Here is an 18,063-nt window from a genome sequence, read left to right as displayed (position 1 = left end):
CTGCGCGTCTGAAGAGGGCTCCGGCTGGCATTGTACCCATGGAATTGGGTTGGATGGAGCTGGGATGCCTTCTTGATATAGAGTTATTTTGTAATATGAGGTTCTTTCTCATACATCTACGAGTGGCACTGATTTTGTTTCTCTGGACAGCCCAGCCTAACATATGCCCCAGAGAACAGTGACATTTATACATTCTCATCCTACTTGTGCCAAATTAAAGAGGAATGTAGGTAGCTGAGGAGTCAGTTAACAACCAAGGACAACCAAACTAAACGTTGCCCAGTTCTGTGTCATCTCCGCAATCAGGCTTGTGAGGCACAGGACATTTTTACTGGCTGCTCTTTTGTGGAAGAAGATCACCAGGCCTTTCTTTCTAGTCCAGCGGTTCTCAACCTGTGGGCCATGAGCCCTTTGGGGGTTGAATGACTCTTTCACAGGGGTCGCCCAATTCAGAACAGCAGCAAAATTACAGTTATGAAGGAGCAATGAAAATAATTTTATGGTTGGGGGTCACACAACAGGGGGAACAGTATGAAAGGGTCACAGCATTAGGGAGGTTGAGAGCTGGTACTGATCTTAGACTGGAAGCGCTGTTGAAATGTGCTCCGCATCACAGCAACACACAGCTCCCCACTGACAGATGGGCGGTGGCTATGCATCCGTTACATTGGTTGGGATTGAACTTGAGCCTCCCACATGCGATTTGCGAGTCCGCCATTGAATCAGTGGTCCGGAACGGGCCTGATGCTGAAGGGGCATCCGGGGTTTGCTGAGTGAATGGCCCTAACTCTAACAGGACAGCCAAGACTGTTCTATAGACAGGAAATGGCATCCGGCATCCCTTGAGACTCTCCCGGGAGCACAGTGAGAGATAAGGAGAAGGATTGAAGGCCACACCCTTCCCATCTAGGGACCAGGAATACTGTTTCTAACCTGGGTTTCTAACTCTGAAGGCAGGCCCCTGTGGCATTACATTACAACCTGGTGTCTATACATTACAACCTGGTGTCTAACTGGGCCCACTGGTGCCTAACTGACAGAATAGTGTGGTTCCTTGTGCGAACAGGCTGAGGGACCCTTTGGGAGGGATGCATCTCCCATGAAGAGGAGCTCTGCTCCTCCCCTGGGAAGTGCCTCCCCTAGCAGGCAGCGCGCACTCTTGCTTCATCACCGTCCCAGTTTGGTGAAAGTGGTTCTAGCTCTGGAATACAGTCCTTGGGAAATCCAAACAGAAAGAACGAAAACAAGCAACCAAAAGGTCACCTACGCTGACCTCTTGGCTGTCACAACCTGAGTGACTTTGGAAATTCACTCAGGGTCTTCCTCCACCGATGTACAAGAAGAATTACCTCCGAGATCGTGTCTATAAAGTCCCACACTAATGATCTAGGGAAAATCAATACGAAAAATAACATAAGTTAAGATTTAGGTTGCCAAAAGTCCGAAATGTAACAGTCCTGTCCCTTAGCGTAAAAAGCCCTTTTAAGCTTAATCAGCAGGGATGTTTCACCTTGGGAAGGTGGTTAAGAAAGTCAAGATGATAAGGAGGCAGAAACATACCATCAATCCCAATTTAGATAACCCAGAGTGAATGGAGCTGGGTGGGTCTAATGGCTCCTGCAGAAATGTAGGGATACCTAGTCTCCTAATGGTCATTGTATCCTGTGACCTTGTAAAAACCTGCTAACCTTGTGCCCAAATCACTGTGAAAATCCCGTTTCTTGCATATGAACGTGTGGGGTCAGGACTGAACGCTGAAGCAGATCCGAGGACAAACCTGGCTGCTCTCCTTCTGCAAGCACTTTCAGGAATAAACTTAGAATTTCTCCACTCACCCCGCTCTGTTTTTGTCTGGACCCCTTGCCGTCTGACGGCACCTCTACCTGGAATGCCAGCTACCCTGTGACTTTGATACAGACAGGGGAAAGCGGCCCCGGTTGAGTCTTTCTGGAGACAGGAAGCCTCATCTTCTCCCCAGAGATGGTCAGTGGTCTCAAACTACTGATCTTATGGCTAGCAGCCCCACTCCTATCCACTGTCCCACCCTACTGGCCAGTTCTCCAAAGGACAGAGGAACTGCTAGAGTTCTTTGGCTACCTTATTCCTGTTCCAGTACCAGAGTCCTTTCTGAGAGTAAGTAGCACACAAACTGAAGCTCAGTGGCAATGCCGATACCAGACCCCAGAGTCCCGATCCTCCGGTGCCATGTGGGCTCTGAGGGGGGTTACCTGAAACCAGGAAGCAGAACATCTGGCAGATTTTAACAAAAGCACCTAGAACTGCCTTGCACATAGAGGCTCAACTCATTTCCATCGAGTCAACACTGACTCTCAGTGAACCCTGTGGGTTTCCCAGACAGTAACTGTTCACAGGAATAGAAAGCCAGCCACCCGAGGAGCTGCTGGTGGTGGTTTCGAACTGCCGACCATGAGGATCGCAGCCATTACATCACCAACGCTCCACTGGTAGATGGGCAGTTAATGTTTAAAAGACTTAGTGAGCTCTGTTTTAAACTCCAAACATCTGAGATGAAAAATTCTCCCTCCTAACCTTCTTTTAAACATTATATAGTGGTTAGAAAAAATGTACGGAAATATTCACAAATCGCACCCAGGCCCCCGCTCCCCATTTCCGTGAAGGTACAACATGGGCAGTGTTTACAGTCTTGAGAAAGGCAGGTCACTCCTAGGCTCATTTTGGGCAATTATGCTAAGCTTGCCCTCCCTCCATCTGTCCACACTGTCCCCAGTGGCGCTCGCCTGTGAGTTTGGTTTGGGGCAAGTTTCCTCTCGCCATCCTTTTGCTTTTAGAATTAGCTTGTCTTTGCCAAGAGAAAGATGAACTCTGGCTAAACAGAGAAAAGCTGGAAAATGTTGAGAGTCCCCTAGGAGGGGGTAACCCTCTAACCACCAGTAGAGCTGAAATATCAGCTTCCCAGCCGGTGCATGCACCCCAAAGTCTCTCAAGGGTTTCTTGGGGGCAGATTCCGTGAACTTAGTCCAGGCAGAAGGTTCCCACTAGATGACATCAGGTGCAAAGGGCTCTGGGGAACGCATCACCCAAAGCCATTATCCATGGGAGACGATTCTTGCCTCTGTCTCGGGTCCAGGTCTGTCCCTTTGCTCCCCTGCCTGCTCTCACCTTCTTCTGACTTTCAAAATAAAATTTATCTTGGAACCTAAGAATTCTTCGGATGAAAGGCAGGAATATCTAACGGAGGGAGTCCCCTCAGGGGATGGTTAGTTGTGTTGATTAGTGTGTGGTTGATCCAGTGGTTAAAGGATAGTCATTTATCATTTCCTTCTTTGGTTTGAATCAAATTTTACTTCTAGGGCAAGTGAGAGATGGGGAGGGTCATGCACTTGGGACAATAGGAGGCAGGGGGCGACCACACCGGCCCGGAGCCCTGAATGTGAGCCACAAGCGGTCTTCCCAGTCCTGACAACGTAAAGGCCATCTCCTGCCCCTCCGGCAGGCCTTACAGCCCTGCTAGCTCAGCCTCAGCTTGTCATTGATCCCGCTGTCCCTCTGTCCATTCTCCGACTTACACTCTTTCTCCCCTTCCTCAGGCTCCAAGAATGGGGCCGTTTCTGTTACATTTTTTCCCTATCTTTATTGATCTTTTACTTCTGAGATATAAACCACGCACTTAATACCACACAAAATGCCACACACCCCCCCTTTGTGATTTTTAAAGTGCATTTCCCCTTTAACTTTATGTACAAAAATATTTATTTTCAAACATGTGTTTCTTGACAAGGCACTTTCGGGCATGAAATGAAGACGCATGGCCGGTTCTACATTCACACGGAGGGAAAAGTGAGGAGATGGGACCATGGCGGCAGCTCCGGAAGCCCCCCGATGCAGCAGTCTCTGGGAACTGATCCGCACCACTGCAAAATGAGGTCACAGCTTTACCACCACCGGGGAGGCCATTCCTGGCCCCTGTGATGCATCTTCACGCAGGGAAAGGCGCTGAGCTGCCAAAGGACATCAGATGACCCTGTCAGGGCCCATCATCTGGTGGAGCTTCACACCCCGCTTGTCGGTGACTGTGTCAGGACAGGCAACTTGCTATCAGGAGCGGCCAGGCCTGTGCTGGCAAACCACCTCTGGTTGGGGGATTGTCAACGTGGAAACCAATGAAGAAAGTGCCAAAGAGTCTGTTCACTGTCCAAGGGGTGGGTGGGAAAACCAAAAACCAAAACAAAACAGAAAACAGGTGCTTCAAAAATATGAGCCAACTCCCTCTTACTTGGTTTATAAACATATACATCCCATTTAACGTCCACGTGACACAATGATGCTCCTTTCTAAACAGCAAATGATAAAGATTGCAACCAAGCAGTTCCAAGAAGCTGAAAATATACATCTTAGAGAAACTCAAGGGGAAAGGAATATGCCTTACCACCTTCAAACTATATCTGGGATATAAAGTTAATTCTATCACTGACTCGAAAATTGTCTTAATTCCCGGAGAAGTGCAAGACTCCATACTCTCTCACCACTCAGTGCTATAGGCGCTCCCCCGATAACAAGAACACTGACAGAACCCCAGACAAATGCTGTCGGTCTCCCAAGAAACACTGACAGCTGATCAGCTGATTTCTCACATATACTTAGGTTGTCTAGCTTATTTATTGCACCAGCTTTGCAAATGCTCCCTAGGGCATTCCTGGGAATGAACTGCAAACAAAACTGGAGCTGTTTCTTGACCTTGAATAAGCAGCAGGGGGGGGGGGGGAGGAGGACTTCCTCCTCCCCGTGATACTTCCTTTGAGCACAATCTGCGAAGGGCACTGAGACCAAGGCCATTTGCTGCCCAAGAGCTATGGGAAGGCCATGGCTACAAATGAGGCTGCCAACCCATCTCCCACTGAGCAGCTGGTCACCGTCCACACTCTGTAGCAATGAAGCCAGTAGAGGCTCTGCCAGAGCAGTCCTGAGGCCTTCAATAAAGTACCACCCTGGGGCTCAAAGGTGGAAACATGCGATGGGGTGGTGGGAGGAGGGAGCAGGAGAGAAAGAATCGGATTCTTCTGGTGCTCCCGCTCTGAGGGACACCCAGGAGGAGAGAAGTCAGGGACCAGATTCTTGAATCAGGGAGGGTCTTTGCAAGCAGGTGAGGACTTGTCTTCTGATTGTGAGGAGAGTCCCAGGTGCACCGGATGGGGGCTTGCAGGCAGTGCCCCGAGCAGAAGGCCCAGTGAGCTGGGAGCACAGAAGGGGGTGGGGGGATGGAAGGGAGGAGGAAGGTGTACAGTTAAGAAGAGATACTTATCACTACATTAGCATATTTCAATTTTGACAAGGGAATGTCTTAATGTCAGGATTTTTGGGAGTTCCATGACAGTCACTTGGGGCATTTTCTGCCAAACAGAGAATGATTTGGTTACCCTCAGTCTGATAGCATATAAATGACAGTGCACTTTGTACCCTGCCTTTCCTGTATGGGGTGTGGTGTGGGGTGTGGGGCATTTTAAAATAAATTCAAGACCTACATGAACTCAGTTTTGCTTACTAAAGCTGGGAATATTTCTGATTGCCAAACTTCAAGCACATCAGTATCATCGGGGTACATAAAATACAGCCCTGCCTCATTGCAACTTAGGCTACATAGCTGACTTCCCTTCCCTTACATGACATGAGCATATAATCTCAGTGTGCTACTCATCTGGGAGAAGTCCCCAGACATAAAGCACTAAATTTCAGACTAAGGACCACCATTTTTTATGAACAATTATACTGAACAACACGTGAGAATATTTAAAAACTAAAAAAAAGGAGAGAAAATAAACATTTGAAAGTTAAAACCAAGAAAATAAAACAAACAATAAAAGTCTCAGAACCCAGACCTTCACACACCTGTCTGACCTGGAGACCTCGGACCATGTTTACCGAGTCCAGAAAAGGGAGGCCCTTTGCTTTTTGTCCAAGAGCTAGACACCGGCACCCAGCCAACCCTGAACCCCTCTCCCTGCCTCCTTTAGGAAAGTCACTTGAGTAAGTTAGGCAAAAAGAAAACAAGATAGCCATTTAACTCAGCTCCAAAAAAAAGGATAAAACCCCCAACCTTCTACAAATAAGACACAAATATTATTAAAATACCCCCAATTACACACCATTCCTACCCAGAAAAAGTCCAGGCCTGGGGGATCTATTGGACAATGAATGGCCCAGAGTCTCTTTTACAATCACATTAGCCAGCAGGCCTTGTCCAATGTGGCGAAGAACAGCGCAGCTCTCATGGCTCAGCGTGGGCAGACTCCAAATAGGAGCTGGGGAGTAGGCGAAGCTTCCTTCTCGGGCTCATTAGCACCCCACACACCATCAACCAGAACACCCGAGTCACCGGGCGCTGGCAACGTGTCCTGGACACCGTATTGTGCATCGCAGGCACAATCCAACCGAAGGGTGTTCTGAAGGCTTTGTGGATGTGTTGGATCTGCAAATCACAACGTCCTAAACTCCGTGCAAAAGGTGACTCTCCAGCAAAGGAGAGCCCCAAGTCTTTGATGGAAGAAGACAGTTCTGAGCCAGCCACCCGAGTAAAAAGAAATCTTGTAATTGAGCTGCCTGGCAACCCAAGGGGAAATGTGAATTCTTAGAAAGCTCCCTTAAAAGCCAGGGTGAACAGCTAAAACCGCCTCCCTCGTGACTGCCCTACCTTGTCACAGCCCAGCCCGCAGTTGCATTGCCCAGGGCCGGGACAGGGCATAACGGGCGTTTCTCTCCCATGTGTAGGCTCAAGAAGAGGGGAAGGAAATGCCGATCAGTCACAAGCTCATTTGCCTTTATGACGCTTTCCTGAACACCAGATGCACCATGTAAGGAGATACAATGCGTACAACGAACTTGCCTGCAGTCATGTGCAAGCACAGAAAAAAAACGAAACCAACAAACCAGAAAGAGGGAAGGGAAATAGAGGAGCAGATCCCACCTCTCTTCCCCAGCTGTGTTAGAAACATGCACATCAGACCCAGGTTTCCCTAGACCGCCGTCACGTAGGACGCGTGTGCGCAGACCCAGGGTAGCAGCAGCCACGTGCAGAAAGGCCTGGCTCGGAGGCAACAGCCACAGTTGGGTGGTGAGGGTTCCAGGAGAGGAGGCGGGGACTGCGCCACGCTTGCAGCTGGCTTTCCACAGCCCAGGTGAGAGCAATGGATCCCCTTGGCAGCCCAGGCACGCCCCCACTGGGCTTGGTCAGGCCCTGCCCTGTGGCCCCGTCAGCATCTCTGGACCTGGATCGTGGGCAGACCTGTCTAGCACCATCCACTCCGATCCCTGTGGTGGCGGCCTTGGGTGCCACGTGGATCAGCACACCGCGCACACCCTCCCGTGTAACCTGCTGAGGGGAATGGTGGTGAAACCAGTGCTGTGAAGTAAACCCGACTGAATTTGCTGGCTTAAGGTTAAAAAAAAGTGAGCAGGATCCTTTCTCTTAAAACGTTGTGCCTAATGGCAGTTCCACTGTATTCTTCGCTTGACTTCTGTCTACATCCCATTGGGACAGGAGCCACGGTTGTCTGTGCACCGGCTCAGCCACGTTCTAGCCCATGTCAGTCCCTAGTAGTAGGGCCCCAGCTTTTCGTACCCCAAATAACTAGGCCACTCTGGGAAGAGACCATAGGAACATCGAGGGCTTCCAAACTGGTCAAAGGCGATTTCCAAATCCGGTTCACTTTGTGGCTCGACTGTCCCCTGAGACTTTAATTCAGCCCGGGTGATCCTGTAGTTGTTGCCCTTGTTGCTGTCCCAGTAAGTCTGTCCGTTGCACTCGTAGCACACGGCAAATTCCATTCTTTCATACGACTGGATTTTTTCGGGTAAGCTGATGTCGAAGGAGAACGTGTCCTTGTCTGAACCGGCATAGGTATCCCTCACATACCGGCAAGGGAAGTCTGTGAAGCTTTTCCAAGTGTTGAATGTCATTCTGACTTTCACACGCTTCTCAAAGGCGAGGTTCTGCACCTTCACGGTGCCCGCGATGGCTTTGTCCTTCAGCACACAGTTCTCAAGGCACACGTGGTTGGTCTGCAGGCGGTTTCTGAAGTCTAAGTAGTCGGCGGAAGGCTGAGAGAAGTCCAGCACAAAGCTCTCGCTCTCTGCTGTCGTCAAACTCACGATGTTGTCTAGGAGCTCCGTGATGTTAAAGGGGATATCTAACGGGTCATCAAACTCGGAGAACACTCTGACCATTGTCAGGGCCAGCCCCTGGTTGTCTGCAAAGGACACCCGCTTTTTGACCTTTTTCTCCTGGACGGTTGGGGCCACCGTTCCACTGGCTTCATTCTTGCTGCTCCGCTGAATACAGGGCCTCAGAGGTTTGCTGGCCTTTGGCGAGATCTTGAAGGTGAACCTCTCTCTGCCCAGGGAAGGGGCCATGCAGTTGTATCTGTACTCTATGTCCACAGCCATTGTCGGGCTAGACGAGCAGGCTAGAACCCTGGCAAAAGGGAAACAGAACACAAAACAAAACAGCAGAGATCAGGTAGATGTAAAACACATCATTCCTACCGAGGCGGACATCCCATAGCCTCGGTTTCCCTTCACCTCTGTCCACTCAGCTCAGGCAGTCCCCAGGTGTGAACAACACATTCTTTACCGCGCCTTCAGGAATTTGCAGGTAATTCAAAACAGGTGCATGCAGTCCTTATTTAGCCTCACTTTATTGCAAGAAAATGCTTGAAGGTTTTCCAGTGATTTAATAGCTGAATGTGTAGCAAGTGGTGGTGATTGTCAGAGAAGAATTTGTTGTCAGGAGGGGTGGCGAGATCATTTCAAAGCAAGGGCAGGTGTACAGAACATTAAGGGTGAACAGGCTGGCACTGGAAGGTGGACTGACCGTCTGAATTAACCAAAGTGTGGCCAATACTTCACTGGTTTCAACAGAACTTAAAAGCGCGAACAAAACAAAAGCAAACCCAGTCTTCTAGTTAATTCCAATAGCGACCCTCTCAAACAAAAAAACACCCCCCTCAAAACCCACCCCAAACTCACTGCCATCCAGTCAACGCTGACTCACAGACCCCCTGCGGGTTTCTGAGACTGTCACTATTTATGGGAGCAGAGAACCCAGTCTTTCCCCCATGGAGCTGCTGGTGGGTTTGAACTGCTCACCATGTGGATCGAAACCCAATGAGTGACCACACCAGGGCTCTTCTAGCACCCTTCTAGGATAAAGTAAAACGAATCTTTAGGGTTTGTGCAAACTTTCCTGGGAGCAGGTCAGCCCATCACCCTCCTTTGGAGCGGCAGGTGGGCTTGAACTCTCGGCCTTGAAGTTTGTTGCTCAATGGTTGCCCACAGCGCTACCACACTAATTGCCATCGAGTCGATGCCAACTCATAGTGACCCAAGGGACAGGGTAGAACTGTGGGTTTCTGAGACTCCCTCCCTACGGGAGTAGAACCCATCAGGCCTCCTTCGAAGGGCAGAAAGGAGTGGAAGGGTGGGGGGATTCTGAGGCTGAAAACAAGAAAGTGCGGAATTATCTGTTTTAAAAGTAAGTTGAGAAAAGGTTCAACATGCGTTTGCTACTTTGTGCAAGCCAGGATCAACTTCAGTTTCCAAGTTGGCTTTGGTCAGAAAACGGGTGAAAATACTATGCCGAAAATCCAGGTCGTAGAATATCTTATGGAGACACATTTATGAACCGCAAAGGACTGTGTGAAGGTTGACAAGTGAAAAGCCACCATGGTTGGCGGTTGTACAACGTGATGAATGTAATCAGTGTCACTGAAATATATACTTAAAGTGGACATTTTTGTGCTATGTATTTAACACACAGAATTCCTTTCTTAAATTAAGTTGGCAGGTTTTTTCCTGTCAGGAATTCTTCGGTCCCCCCGGCGGGGAGGGGGCAAGTAGTTAGCGTGCTTGGTTGTGAGCCTACGAGAGGTGCCTCAAAGAGACCAAAGTCGCCAGCCCCCGACAGCCCCAAGGACACAGTGGTACTCGGACACTCAGGGTGGCTGGGATGGGACTCACTCCAGCGCAGCTGGTTTGGAGTGGTTTCGGTAGGGAAATGGGGAGTGATCACGAAGCGGCAGAATTCCCCTGCGCACAATTCCCCCAGCTTATTTGATGTGGAATTCTTTTCTGGGGGGAGCATCTTAAAGAACTGCTGCTCTTAGAAACACATTTGGTAAATACTACTCTAGTAAATATGGGTTTAATATTTACTATATGCATAGTGGTTACACATTGGCTGCTAAGCCAAAGTTAGCAGTTCAAAACCACCAGCCGCCCCTCGGGAGAAAAGATGTGGTTTTCTTCTCCCACAAATGATACAGTCTCAGAAACCTCCAGGGCAGTTCAACCGGTCCCCTGGGGTCGCTATGAGTGGGGACGGACTTGATGGCAGTGAGTGACATGGCAGGTGATGTGCCACATTGGGGCTCGGCAGTGAAGACACACCGACTGTAACCTTACAGTAGGTGTTTAGGTTCAAGTAGGCAGCGGTTCCCAACCTGGGGGTCAAACGATCCTTTCACAGGGTAGCCTGATTCATCACAGTAGCAAAATGACAGTGATGAAGTAGCAACGAAAATCATTTGATGGTGGGGGGACGGGGGTCACTGCAACATGAGGAACGGTATGATAGGGTCGTGGAACCAGGAAGGTTGAGAACCACTGCTTTAAGGAGTCTCGGCGGCACAGTAGCTAAAAGGTCGGCTGCTAACCAAAAGACTGACCGTTTGACAACCCCCCCCCCCACCAGCTGCTCCTTGGGAGAAAGACCAGGTGACCAGCTCCCATGGAGATAACGGCCCTGGGGACCTTATGGGAATGGTTCTACTAACAGCCCCTAACAGCAGCACGTCAAGAATGAATTGGATATTTAGTATTTTTAAACCTTTCATATAAGTGAATCTTTATGTCTTTTCTGCAGGCAGTAATAGCTTTTATAAGACAAAAAGAAAGTCTTGCTGAAGAAAGCGATTAATGCTGCTTCATAAAAATCATCACTGTCTGGAGGATAAATACAACCAAAAAGTTAAAGAGAACTTGGAGAAATATAACAAACACAGTGCCAAAGTCAAGACCCCAAGAAGGAAAGAACCAAGGATTGAACAGTAAGCAGGATGCACCTTCAAGCATAAGCAACGAGCAAAGGGCACACAGGAATCGCAAATTCACGACGGAAAACTTTAAAGCGGGCGATAAGTTTGCAGAAAGGTCAACTTTACCAGAGTAAGGAATTTAAGAAACTTATATGAGAAAACTATGCTTTCTTTTACATCTCAAATTAGGAGGGAATTAAAAAAAATAAATACAACCATCTGCATGTGTACATTCGTGTTATCCTTCGGTTTTTGAGCTTTACTTCCGATATTCATGCTATGGCTATCACGAACAATGCCCACAGGATTATGCAGCACAGTATTCACTGCGGCATTACCGGGAGGCGAGGAGGGGCCTGAAGGTCAGTGCGCGGCATCTGGCTAAATGAGTGGTAGACCAGCCACATGGCCCTTGGGGATAATCATGAGAACCGTAACTTGGAAGAATAAATGGCATAGAAAAAGATCCACACTCCAGAGTTAATGTAAAAAATACAGAAGATAAAATGGTCCTCAAGGAGCCCACATGTGGGGGAGAATTATTATGACTCTGCAGAGGGACAAAGAGACCAAAGATATACTCAACATATCAGAATGCTCAGTTGATAGGACTTCACGAAACTTGGTATTCCTGCTTTGTATTTTCTTGTACGTTCTAAAATAAGCTTACTCTGTTACTTCTACAGCCAGGACGGAGGGTAGCTTTACAAAACTCAAATGTTTGGTTTTTTTTGGCTTTAACAAATTTATTGTCTCGCTGGTTAGAAAGCCAGAACTCTGACTTCAAGGCACCAGCTTTAGGGGAAGGCTTTCTTTGTTGATTCTGGGAGAAAGGCTTTGTTCCATGTGCCCACCATTTTGTTTTTGTTGTTTTGACATTAATTGTCCTGTAAGTCTAGGTGGTTCTCAGTGCATAGATTGTAGCTGTTACTGGTACTGATTCCTCACTCCTGTTGTCTCTTGTGCTATGAAAGGTGATACAGGCCACACCCCAGAGACATTCCTTCCAAATTGGATCTAGACTTTGATGGGCCTAAGTGTGTAGCATCCCACCCTAATCTTACCTCATTAGCATAAGAAAACCCAGTCTTCTTTGGTGCAAGCTAATTCTGCCTCATTGACCACAGGCAGAGATTAGAGTATATAATACATAGGACAGTTACATCAGCTCATTAAATGGAAGACACCATGTCCTAGCCATATTGAATCATGCCCTAGCCATAGTGACACAAAAGAGATTTAAAAGGTAATCGAAAATTTCCACAGAACCGTTTTGAATTTCCCTCATATTGTCATAGGGACTCTCCCTAACACCCTCATAGTCTTTTTTTACTCTGCCCTTTCCTCCTCACCTTTATCCTTCGATTTTTCTCCCCTCTCATTCCTCCTGCTCCAATTAGCAGAACCAGAAGCAGAGGTCGTCACTTTTGGAAGCACTCTGAGACCCTGCCGTTGGAATTCAACTCAAATGTTTTAAGAGTTGCTAAAACTCATCCCAACACCATTGCTAAACAAGTTTGCCATCTGAATTGCCATAGTGAGGAAGCCTCGGTGAATCCCGGCTTCAAACTACTAGTCTCCTCAAGGCAGAGAGATGATGCCGTCTGCTTCCACAGAGATTTACAGGCTTGGAAACGCTACAGAGCAGATCTACTCTGTTTTATGGGTCGGATCGTGCTTCATGGCAACAGATTGGGTTTAATCCCCATGGCAAAGTTCTATTCTGATTAGATGGTGATAGTCGGCTAAATTAAAAAAAATCAATATCAAAACCAAGATTAAAATCTCAAGTCTCAGAATCTCAAAACAGGGGACACAGAGGATTCGTTCCCTCTTTACCGCAGAGGTGTAGGTGTCTAGTGGTCTGGTGGGGGCCCTTGCTCTCCTGGGCCACCATTCCCTTCCCTAGTCCCGGGTGGTGTAAGAGACGAAGCACTTGGCTGTTAACTGAATGGCTCGAAGTGTAAATCTACCCTGTGGTGCCCTGGAAGAAAGGCCTGGCTATCCCTTGTGAAGAACCAGCCCATGGAAACCCTATGGAGCACAGTGATGACGGGGTCAACATGAGTCAGCATGAACTTGCAGCAACTGCTTCCTGTCCACAGGGTGGCTTCCTCCTTGGCCACTTACTTCCTCCTCCAGGGAGTCAAGCTGAGGTCAACTTCAAGTTATCTAAGGGTCGGCAACTAGCCTGTAAGCAGGCTTCCTATGGGCTTCCCCACATGTTCACTGGAGAATGATGGGGAAGCCCGCGGGATCTTGTGAGACTAAAACTCGCAAGCAGAGGAGTCGCTTGGAGAAGCTGCCACTTCCACACACTAAAGCCACTCTCAAGTGTTACTCCCGCAGGTGAAGACAGGCTTGGCGGAAGTCCTGGGTAAAAGCTCACTGTTAGGGTGCCAAAGCGTCGATGTGCCCACCCCAGGATACATGAGCATGTGACCTGGACGTGGGGCGGAGAGGGTTATTCTGAGCCAGAGCTAATGAAATAATTACACCGGAACTTTCTAGAGCCAGGGGGAAAAGTACGTTTTGCAACATTTGCCCATGAACAACAAAAGTTAGGTTAACCATCTGGTGGCCTAAGGTTCCTAGCAGGGCCACTGCCCCCGTGGCATGACACAAGCATGCCCTGCCCACCCCGAATACTTTGATTTTTCTCTTTCGTTTTTTGTTGTGTGTCACCACAACCAAAAGCGAGGACATTAACCCCTGTGGCCTCAATCAAGGTATTTCTAACCTGATGATTCTCCAAAACCGAGTCCAACTAACATAATGACTTGATAGACGCTTTCCTGACCTCCTGCTCAAGAAGTCCCCAATAACACCCATGCAGGCGGGCACGGATGACTCCCCACGACAGGTGCTCTAAGCCCGAAGATGCCCAGGTAGTGACATGTTCTGAAAGAGCTTTACCTAGGCAACGGCGGGCCTGGAAATGATCAGCACCAACACAGGAGTGCCAGGCCGTACAGGAGCCTCCTCCCCCGCTGCTCCAGCCCAGTACTTAGATGCCAACCCAGAGCTGCCCTCTGGGACAGGGCAGAACAGAGACTGCCTTGGCTTTCTCCAGCAGAGTGGCTGGGCGGTCTTGAGCTGCTGACCTTGCTGTGAGCAGCCCAGGGCCTACGCACTTTGCCACCAGGTCAAGGGGGAAATGAGAATTAGACGATAAGGCAGTGTGTGACACAGGGTCTGGATCCAAGGAAGGGCCAGCTGTTACTCAGGCCAGTTACAATTCTCAGCGATGTCTCAGAGCCCAGTGAAGGCCTGGGTCAGGCGCCAGGGCTGACTGCAGAGTTCCTGGATGAGAGAGGTCAGATTGTAACGCTTTATGAAAGCTGGGTGAACATGGAGAGTTTTGAATCAGTGCTTTCTCTGTTCCAGTAGGGGATAGATAATGCACCTCCTCAGACAGCTGGCCAGGGTTAGAGATCGTAGCAGCTTCTCTTGTGAAGCCATCGACCTGTACAGAAAAATAGCCCCATGATCTCCGCAGTCTCAGGCTGTCGAGGGAAGCAGAGCGGTGGACTCTCTGGGCTTTGCCTTTTCTAGGAAGCTGATTTCTTCTTTTTCTATTGTTTTAAACTCAGGCCAAGACCTTTCCCCCCTCTATTCTCTTGAACCCCGGGAACCCACTGAGAGCCAGTCTATGCTGATTCATAATAATGCACACGAAACGTCCAAGGCCGAGGAGAACTGCTGTGTCGGGTTCCCGAAGCTGTAAGTCTTCATGGGAGCAGAAGGTTTCTTCTCTGTGGGCTCAAGCTTCTGGCTTTGTGGTTCACAGACCAACTCGTACCCCACTCTGCCACCAGGACTCTATTGTTATAAGGCAGACACACTGGAGGTACCAATAACCCACCCGATCAACATCATTAGGTAAGCATTCAAAACTACATTACGCAGTTGGAACACAGCCTTCAGCCATTCCCTGATTGCGCTCTGAAGGTTTGTTCAGCGGAGATAGCGTGGAGAAAGTAGAAGTCTTTCCCCTCCGCACAAGCATGCCTTGGTGAGACCGCAGGCTAGAGTCCAGACCACTGCAATAACGCCAACCACACGATGCTATGGCTTCCCGAGGCACAGACCAGTTACATTTACACTCTACTCTATCATGCACGCAATAGCACTATGGTAAAGTGAAAAAAAAAGTCGGAGGATCATCAAAATGTGATGCAGAGACACGAAGTGAGCCATGCTCTTTGAAAAATGGTGCGGATAGGCTTGTTGTTCAACAGAGTGGCCACAAACTTTCCATGTGTAAAAGAACCCCCCCCCCAAGCCAGCAATATCTGCGATGTGCAATAAAATGAGATTTCATGGTATTGGAGGGCGGCGGCAGGTGGTCAACCTTTTCCAAATACAATAATGGGAATGGACTGCATGTTACAGGAAAATGCACCATACCACTGAGTTGACTCTGACTTATAGACAGAACAGAGTAGAATTGCTCCCTAGTCTTTCTAAGACCATAAATCTTTATGGGACCAGAAAGCCTCCTTTTTCTCCAGAGGAACAATTGATAGGTTTGAACTACCAACCCTGTGGTAGCTTGGGGCCCAATGCTTAATCCACGGAATCGTCAGGGCTCACAGCTTAAAGAGGAAAATCAGGTGGGACAGTCTTTCCCTGCCATGGAATCATGAACTGCCTGAGGCACGGAGCAGTGGGAGGGTAGAGGAGCTGGACTCACTCTGCCTCAATTGGGCAAGTCACTAAACTTCTGAGCTGAGGTTTCCTCTCTCAGATCCTGCTCAGGGCTGACATTCATTGTGGTTAATAAAGCCAGTGAGACTTCTTCCCATTACCGCGTCCCTAAAGGCCTACTATTGTGGCAAGTCCCCCAGCTGTCCTGGCTTTAATCTTGGCTCCTGTACAACCCCGCCTAAAGAACCACTTCCCTTTTTATCCTCTTCACCCCACCCTGAAGCCCCAACTCTCTCTTTTCCCGGACCCTGGCTCTCCCAAGAGGCTGACCACACCACCCACAGGCTCGAAACACCTTTCCACAACTAACTCTCCAAGTTCCCAAGTCACCTTTCTCCTCTTCAGAAAACAATGCCTTGAGTGACGGGCCCTAAATCTTTCTAGCTTGTCATTCTGGCCCCGGCTTTTGCAGTGATGTTCGTTTCACCTTTCTTTTTCTAAGCTCAAGAGGAGGCAAGGATCAGAAAGAACCCCAAAGAGTGGTAAGGAGGGACCGGCCTGCAGGTCCCGCTCTGTCCCTGACCCCTCTCAGTCAAGCCTGCCTGGGCTACACTGGGCCCCAAGCTCTCCACGAAAGTCCTGCCCTACCCCCTCCCATCCTGCACCCACCTTTCGGGCAGCGCAGAAGCCCGCTCCCCAGCTTTCTCGCTGCATCAGAGATCTTGGAGGGAAGTGGCAAAGGACGAGCGCTGCCACCGAGTACGTGAGCGTCCTTGTGTCCTGGAGGCTGGGCCTGGGCTGGGTTCCCAGAGCTGTGACCCGCAGGGGGAGGAGAGCGATGGCCAGGAGGAGCTCAAGTTTACAGGGCGGGGCTGGGCGGGGCGCGCCAGGTCCCCTCCCGCCGGGCTGGAGCGGCGTCGCACGAGCGTCGCACGAGCGCCCCCACGCAGTCGCCCAGCCTCGCCACCCCGGGATGCCTGGGGGTGGGCCTGGGGTCGCCAGGCTCCGGGAGGTCAGGGCCACCGCACCGCAGCAGCGCTTCACGTCCTAGCAGCCCGGGGAGAATACCAAGTGGCTTCCTGGTCATTTCCAGAGAAACTGAGGCTCGGAGACAGATCCGCGGAGGCACTTTTCCTTAAGTGCTGGGCCCCGCCGCCTAACGGCGCAGAGGTCCCCGGAGACACCCCGGGAGCTGTCGGGCCCGCTGCCAGCCTCGGCCGCCGGGTCGCCGGCCAACCGGAGAGGGCCCGAGAAAGGGCCTGCGGCGCGGCCCGGGACCGCCCCGCCCCCGGCCCGGTCCACGTGACTCCCGGCGGCTCCGGAACCCGGTTCCCGGGGAAGCCACGGGCTCCTGGCCCGTCCCGTCTGCCCCACCGCCCGAGGGGTCCTGGAGGTTCGACGGCGGCAGTGTCGGCAGCGCGGGCCTTCACCGCGCGCCCTCGCCGGGACTCGCGCGTACCTGCGGCCGCTCGGACGCCCGGGGGTGCGGAGGCGCCAGCCTGCGGTGGCATCCGCGTCCCCCTCACCCCCCCAGGCAGGGGCAGCTGCGGGGGGCTGCAGGAGCGGGGGCCGGGGCTCAGCTGGGCGCCCCCCGCGGGGAGCCGCACAGGTCTGCGCGCGAGACGGCTCACCTCCTCCCCGGGCCCTCGCGGAGACTCTGGCTCCCCAGCCCAACTGCCCCCTTTAACTTTCCGGCCGCCTCTGCCCACAGCGGGCTCCATCCCAGACCCCCTTTCACGTGTTCGCCCCCCGCAGCCAATGGGCGCTGCGGGCACGCGAGCCACCGACCAATGGCCGCGGAGCCGCTGCGTGGGAGCGCCGCGCGCCCCAGCGGGAGGGCTGGAGTCCAGGGTCTGGGGAGTGGGCAATGGGCCACCGTTTCATCAGGAGCCCGGGACGCGTGCCAGCGGGCAGAGGCAATTTCCTACCCTGGGGTGCACTGTTAGAGCAAGAGGCGGGAGGGTAAAGTTCCCTCTTTCCCCCCAAAAGTCCTACCTTGGCGAAGTCGCCCGAAACCCGCGGACAAATTGTACCGAGCGGCCCATCTGACCCTGCATCCACGGAGTTCCCAAAGACCTTGCCTTCTTCCACCACAGGAAGAGACCATTGAGTCCTGGGCGAACACCAGGACTGGTTTCCTTCCGGTTTACGGCTAGTCTCTCCTGGGTTTACAGTAAGTGTCGGAAACAAAATAAGCCCAGAACTCCTATTTATGCTGGTCGTGGACTAGGTACTGTTGTGAGGAAATACATTAAACCCATTTTCAAAAAGCTGGTACTGGGGCAAAGCCCCAACACCAATCTCACACAGTACCTTCGTTACAGGTAAAGGTTGCTCAGGCCAGTGC

The 18,063-nt window shown here is 50.7% G+C and overlaps 1 protein-coding gene across 1 annotated transcript; it reads right to left on the bottom strand.

The window, feature by feature from the left end:
• Positions 1-3,019: 3,019 nt before the first annotated feature.
• On the bottom strand, positions 3,020-17,083 carry PPP1R3B (protein phosphatase 1 regulatory subunit 3B). Its single transcript, XM_075556740.1, has 2 exons — positions 16,386-17,083; positions 3,020-8,446 (listed from the first exon to the last, which is right to left on the bottom strand). Exon 2 carries the CDS (start codon positions 8,416-8,418, stop codon positions 7,567-7,569), a length of 852 nt encoding a protein of 283 aa, XP_075412855.1. The 5' UTR covers positions 8,419-8,446; positions 16,386-17,083; the 3' UTR covers positions 3,020-7,566.
• Positions 17,084-18,063: the final 980 nt, after the last annotated feature.

Source organism: Tenrec ecaudatus, chromosome 8 (assembly GCF_050624435.1).
Source record: "Tenrec ecaudatus isolate mTenEca1 chromosome 8, mTenEca1.hap1, whole genome shotgun sequence".
Taxonomy (NCBI): Eukaryota; Metazoa; Chordata; class Mammalia; order Afrosoricida; family Tenrecidae; genus Tenrec; species Tenrec ecaudatus.
Note: the sequence above shows the minus strand (reverse complement) of the source record. Positions and strands in the feature narration are given on the sequence as shown.

Coding starts and splice junctions, on each gene's coding strand:
- PPP1R3B (XM_075556740.1), bottom strand. CDS start 8,418: ATGGCTGTGGACATAGAGTACAGATACAACTGCATGGCCCCTTCCCTG.